Source organism: Tasmannia lanceolata, unplaced genomic scaffold (assembly GCF_043159265.1).
Source record: "Tasmannia lanceolata isolate RefF3 unplaced genomic scaffold, GAP_Taslan_0.1 ptg000054l, whole genome shotgun sequence".
Classification (NCBI taxonomy): Eukaryota; Viridiplantae; Streptophyta; class Magnoliopsida; order Canellales; family Winteraceae; genus Tasmannia; species Tasmannia lanceolata.
Genome location: NW_027518731.1, coordinates 814,360 through 821,304, shown reverse-complemented (window position 1 = coordinate 821,304; position 6,945 = coordinate 814,360). Strand labels below are relative to the sequence as shown.

The 6,945-nt window shown below is 40.6% G+C and overlaps 1 protein-coding gene across 1 annotated transcript; it reads right to left on the bottom strand.

Moving 5' to 3' along the window:
- Positions 1–443: 443 nt before the first annotated feature.
- Positions 444–5,921, bottom strand: LOC143864900 (farnesylcysteine lyase-like). The gene is made up of 5 exons (XM_077375766.1): positions 5,451–5,921; positions 5,179–5,352; positions 2,919–3,278; positions 1,564–1,739; positions 444–669 (listed from the first exon to the last, which is right to left on the bottom strand). Exons 1-5 carry the CDS (start codon positions 5,919–5,921, stop codon positions 444–446), a joined length of 1,407 nt encoding a protein of 468 aa, XP_077231881.1.
- Between the last annotated feature and the right edge of the window lie 1,024 nt (positions 5,922–6,945).

Here is a 6,945-nt window from a genome sequence, read left to right as displayed (position 1 = left end):
CCCACATGAGTTTTTGACGTTCGAGCTCACATAAGCTATCTGAGCTCGAGCTTAAGAAACAGTTTTCTCTATAAATAATTGATATAACAAACATTCATGTTTCTTGTCATATCATTTTACATTAATGAGATAATCAATCAATAATGCTACACGAAGATCACAAACACTTCCTTCTTCTTCTGGGCATCAACTGGTACAAACAAGAGAATCAGAAGATCTATGCTCTTCGTGTTCTAAGTCAAGAATGTAGAGAAATTTGCCAACTGAAGAGAAGCAATACCATCAAATCAGCAACCAACTGTTCTAACTCAAGAGACCCAATTCAATCCAATTCAATTTCAACACAGAAAGATGCTTTTTACAACCATTTGTAACTTGGTTCTACTCCACTAGATTGAGAAGAAAAACCCAAGTCCTCTCTCCCTCATAGATGCTTACTTTGATCAGAAGTTTGGTAAATCTGAAGGAAAAGCAGAGGAAAGCCTTGATAGGATAAGCCTGGCGACATTTTCAGCTGCAATCGCACTACACTCGATAGTACTGGCCGCACTCTCAAAGGAATTTATGTAATATAAATGATGCCCATCCAACACAAATGGTGCAAACACTTCTGGAGCTTGATAATGAGGATAAGCAGCCCAATTTATCTGGACAGTCTCATTTCTTACACTAAAAAATCACAGAAACATGTAAACATTTGATAATCTGTAAGACCGCGTTTGGCAACGATGAATTTAATTTCAATGAAATATTATCTTACTCAATGGTGAGGGAGAGTGGGAGAGACTGCGAGGGACTGGGTGAGAAAATGGTGAGAAAATGGTAAGAAAAGGCTTTAAACAAGGAAATAAAAACTAACTCAAAACATGATTTATGTATTTTTTTCCCTATTTTCAGCCACTTCCTATCCTCTTCTCATTCATTCCTTCTCAATTTTCTCCTCCCCCACGCTCCCTAGTCTTCTCTCACCACTAGATAAACTAATATACCTTGGAAAACGATTTCTTGGTAGCTAAACATGACTTAAGCCTCTGTTTGTTTCGGATTTTGAGAACCTATTGTAAGTACAAAACTGATTATTGGACTCAAAATTAAGTCTGATTATTGGACTTAAAATTGAGGTCTTGTTTAGTTTGGATTTTGAGAATAGGTTGTAAGTCCAAAACTGACTATGGGACTCAAATTGAACGTAAATTTGAGTCCATTAATTAGTTTTAAACTCACAATCAGTTCTCAAAATCCAAAACAAATGAGGCCTAAAAGGCCCGGATAGTTTTACATTTTGAAAATCGATTTTGAGTACAAAACTAATCTGATTATTGAACTCAAAATTACATTTAGACACTGTTCGTTTTGGGTCCAATAATTAGCCTTGGACTCTAAATGCATTATGAAAATACATACAGAACGAGAAAATACAGCACCAAAGGGCCAGAATGTTATTTTGAGTTTGATAATCAGTTTTAGACTCACAATCGGTTCCCAAAATCCAAAACAAACAGGGGCCAAGTACACTGCTGTTTTTGTCACAGCCCACCCACTAAATGAAAATGAAAAATTCACCTGAAAATAAGGTCCAGAAGCTCATCTGTCACTACGGTTCGAGAGAATATCTTATACACCATATCCTCTTGGCTGTAAAACCTTTGAATAGAGATACTGGAGAACGGAAGATCAGGTGCCTCAATTGTCCCTACAAGGTGGGGCATTTCTGAAAGAGAATTTAGGCCAAAATATGCCTGTAAATAACACAGATTCATGTTAGTTAATGAATATTATGTGGAAAGTACATAAAAATCAGGATGTGTGGATCATGAGAACACAATAGGGTTGCAACTTGGGTCGGGCTTAATCCGAGCCTGACGGGTTCCACCTGATTTTGGCTCGGGTTGGGGTGGGTTAGCTTTCCTAGGGTTGGGTTGGGTTGGGAAAAGCCAACTCAATTTAATTTCAGGTTGAGTTAGGGTTGAGACCTGGGGCAATTCGAACACGACTTCTCTTATTTTATCATGATTTTCAAAAGGGAAATGATAAATGCGCCCTTTTTCATCACTTGGGACACCCACTAGCAGTGTATCAATGACTGCAAAGGGGCTAATGTACTTCATGTTAGAAGGATTCTACGTATTTGATTGCCACGTACACTGCAGTTGGGTGTCCAATGTGATGAAACGGGCCACATTTATCATTTCCCTTTTCAAAATCCTAAGGTTATGTTTTTATTTTTATTTTGGTATGTTTTCTGTTTTCGCCTTAGACTAACCCGAACATATCCCAACTTAACCGGATCTGATTTGGTAAAGACGGGTTAGACATGTCGGGTTAGGATCGAGATGTTTAGGCCATGTCGGGTAAGGATCGAGAGATTTAGACATGTCGGGTTAGGATCGAGAGATTTAGGCCATGTCTGGCAGGCAGGAATTTTTTCCCATGATAAATTAGTGTTTCCAAGTGGCGAGGGGGGTGGGGCTGGTGGGAGGAGAGATATTTGAGGGGGCAGGGTTAAGACAAGGGTGAGAAGTGGCTAAAAATCATGAAAAATCCTATATTGAGTAGTTCCTGATTTTTAGCGCCTTCTCACAACTTGGGCACACTAGTTTTCTAATTTTTTGCCACTTCACCCGCGACACTATTTTAACAAATTCATGGAAGCCAAACTTGCCCTTAGAGATGGGTTAAGTTGGGGTTCACCACCCTCGTCCTGAGTTTCAGTTTGGGTGGGGGTTAAGGTTGAGGGAATGCTATCTCTGGTTGGGCTAGGGTTGAGGGGCCTGATGCTCAGTTTGAGTCGGGGTTTGGTTTGAGAGAATGCTATCTCGGGTTGAGCTAGGGTTAACCTCAACCCGACTCAACCCGGCCCAAGTTGCACCCGTCTTATGGAAGGAAACATTGCAGAAAATAACTGCCAGCATACTCACAGGGTTCCAAAGGCCCCTCACAAACGTTACATATGTTTGTTGTAACTTCCTCTTAGGAATTGAAATTGGAGGGGAGAAGGTGATGTTCAGCTCATCTAGTGGTGTTGCAACTATTGCCACTTTGCAACAATAAGAATTTCCTTTGGTAGAATTGAGCTCATAAGACCCTCCAACATAGGAGATTGATGTTATATCTTCATTAAGATTCAATGACACATTTGAATGGCCGATCATCCCAGCAGCAATCTGCCAATTCCCTCCTTCAACTGACCATGCTACTCCCTCAGAGCCTGCTATTGAAACTGTCCCAGCTAGTCCACTGATGGTCACATTCTGGCCATACATGATTCTTGTGATTATCTGCAGAAATGGAAGCCACTCAATGAGAATGTGTAACCACCCACCCAATTTGCTTCTCTGTTCAAAAGAAACATAATCTTTGGAACAAAACCAACAAACATTGAAGAATAATTCCACAGTTTTTATTTATCCTGGTTCGCATTCTTTTAGCGTACGTTGTATCAGTACATGTAAGAGTGTCAAATCTATGACACTGTGACATCCCACTTGGGTATCAAGTGTCGGATTTGACAAACTTCAAAAAGAATGATTCATAGATTCACTAAAAAGGGCGGCCAAGGGCACGAGGCTACCGCCATTGCGGGGTCTGGGGAGGGCTAGATGTATGCAGCCTTACCCTGCTTTGCAAAGAGGCTGTTTTCGTGACTTGAACCCGAGACCACCAGGTCACAATGGAGCAACCTTACCGTTGTGCCATGACTCGCTATCTATCTACTAGAGGGAGATCAATTCTACTATGGTTTCAAAAGCCTCCCTAACATCGTGGACTATCCCGAGCTGACTCCCATTTACCTTTACCCCATTCTTGTCCGAGACCGCATTTTGCCCTACAAAGGCAATCAAAACTCCTTTGAATATAACCATATCAACCGAGTACTCAGCCACGCCAGCCGAAAAATCAACTGCATCATGCCAAGTCGACTGAGATTTGTTTTGGCCACATTTTAACCTCGCATCTTCTACTGGTAGGAGAAAGATTTCACAACTATGTATCTACTAAAGGGATATTGAATCAATTCTACAGCAGTTTCAGAACTCCCCCACAACATTATGGACTCAACCGAGTCGACTCCCTTTTACCATGACCGCACAGTTCGCCCTACAGAGGCAATCAAAACTCCTTTGACTCTCTTTTTATGACCGCATCAATGAGTACCGAGCCATGTTAGCCTAGTACTCCACTGCATCTTTCCAAGTCGACTAAGATTTGCTTTGGCCGTGTTTTGACCTCGCAACTTCCACCCAATAATTGAGGCCACTCTTGGCATCGCCAAGACTACGAGGACAAACTCATCCTTCCCAAATTAGAGAATTGTACTGGACTAAGTCGATTATTGAAATTATATGGTGATACCTGCTTCGCAGGATGATCGAAATCATTCATTTGTTAGGCCACAACAAATATCATCTCCACAGGATGATCATAAACCTCCGACATAGTGGTTTCAATAATTTACAGTCCCTCTACAGATCGGAGGATTAGGAACATTTTATGAAAATGCTTTTTGAGGTATAGTCTATTTATGTTGGGTGTGACCCAACTAGTGAATGCGTTGGATCATCTTATGAAGTGGGCCTCACTCTACTTATAAAATTACTGTGAATTCACTCGCACGGACCGTATAAAGTCTAAAGAAAGAACAAGAAATAGGATCACTCTATGAAGATTATTTTCGGGGCAATCAATTTACGCTATGCCCAACAAATGAATGGTTTACATCATCTTATGAAGTGGCTCCAGCTTACTTGTTGAAAAATACTTGACTTCATGCAGGCACACACCATATAATTCAGGGACACACCATATAATTGTTGACTCCCTAAGTCGATCGACTACTTCTTCCCTTGGCTGTGTTCTTATTCGAGCCCACATTTTTTTCTACAAAATCAATCAAAACTCCTTTGGCTCTCCTGAGTGCTTACCCATGTTAACTTGGCCCCGGTTTGCCGAGTTGACTAGGATTTGCTTTGGCCACATTTTGACCCGCACCTGCTTTTTGAAACATTGGTATGGATAAATGGAGTTTTTAATCATCTTGGATTTTGCAAAGCTAAAACCTCGATTTTATAAGTTAAAACCTTGATTTTATAAGCTCAAACCTGGATTTTACAATCCTGGATTATAAAATCCATATACCCATAATATAACAGAAGAAATCTAAGAAAGTAGGAAGCTTACCGTGATATACTCCGATATGAATCTCTGAGATATCAGAGCATCAGCTAACTCCTCTTGCAAAGTCTTTTGCGTGAGTCCATACAAACCTGACCATTTCAGCATCTCCTCCACCGTAGAAAAAACAGGCCGAGACTTCAAACTAGTATAGTAAAGCGAGAAACTCTCCACTGCTTTCTATAAAACAAGAACAAAAAAAAAAAAAAAAAACCCACTAATAGGTAATAGCTTAACAACAAAACCCAGAAGAGAAAACCAAAAATAAAGACAAAAACCTGAACAATTTGACGCGTTCGAATGAGAGACTCGTTACCATAACGCTGAGAGATGCTGGTATTAAGAATAGTAACAAACTGGGTCCCATTCCAAATACCAATCAATGAGGAAGAGGAAGAACTATTACTACCATAGGTTTTGATTTTGAGATTGAGTGAAGTGGCAAAGTTATAGGCGTGGAGGTTTTCTTGGCGGAGGATAGAGCCCCCGGCTTCGAAGGTGTCACCGGAGATCGTTACGGTGGCCATTCGACCCCCGACGATTTTGTTTTTTTCCAAGATTGTGATGTCTTTTAAGAGGGTTGTGGTGTTTAGATGAGTGGAGTATTTTTTAAGGAAATGGGCCACCGAGGAGCCTCCGATTCCGCTGCCGATTATACAGACTCCTTTGGGGATTGGAGAAGAAGAAGCAGTAGAAAAGAGGAAGAAGAAGAGGAGGAGGAGAGGAAGAGAGGGCACTCTTTCTTCCATGGCAATGGCCTGTTTGTATTCTATAGTTGCAAAACAAGTACATTATTAATAAGAAGAAGAGGAGCCGGCCGGGGTGTTTTTAAATTGGAGAAATGATATTCCCACTCCCTTTTATTTGTCTTTTTCTAAACTTGACTAGGTTGATTTTATATGGTGTAAGCCCTTACAGTCCCCTTACTGTAAGGACCACACTATAGGATGATCCAAACCGTTCGTGTGATGGAACACAACCTAAATACTAAATAGTTGTGCCCCAAAAATCATTTCAATAGGATGATCCTAGCCCTCCGATCTCTAATATGTAGTTCCTCTACAGATCGGAGGGTTAGGATCATCCTATAGAATTTTTTAATTTTTTTTTGGCACAACCTATTTATGTTATGGCCCATCATATGGACGGTTTGGATCATTCTATAGTGTGGGCTGTACAATACTTTTTGAAAAATACAAGTCTATAAGTAAGGGCTTACACCATATAAAATGTCTGTTGAGTTAGGGGAGAATTTATACGGGTGCAGCCCAAAAAAAACCAGTGGACCCGCATTGTTTGAATGATCAAAACCATTCATTTGTTGGGCCTTGATGCACAGATAGGGTGTGCCCAAATATTCTTCTCCATAGTATGTTTCCAACCCTTCGATTTGAAGAGGTTTAAAATAAACCACGCAGCATGAAAACATTCACAACATTCACGGACCAGAGGGTTAGGATACTCCTATGGCAAAGATTTTCGGAGCATACCCTGTCTGTGCATTAGGACCCAACAAGTGAATGGTTTGGATCACTCAAAAAAAGTGGGCCCCAGTGTTTGGGTCTGAATGTGCAAGCACGGGTGTCCACAATGTAAATTCTCTTATTAACTAGTATTGTTTAAAACGAGATTCTATACTGTGTAAGGCCGTATTGTCTAGTGTTTTTCAAGAAGTACTGTATGAGCCACACCATTTGATCCAAGCCGTCCATTTGATGGGCCACAACTTAAATAGGCTGTGCGCAAAAAAGTCATTTCCATAGGAGTATCTTA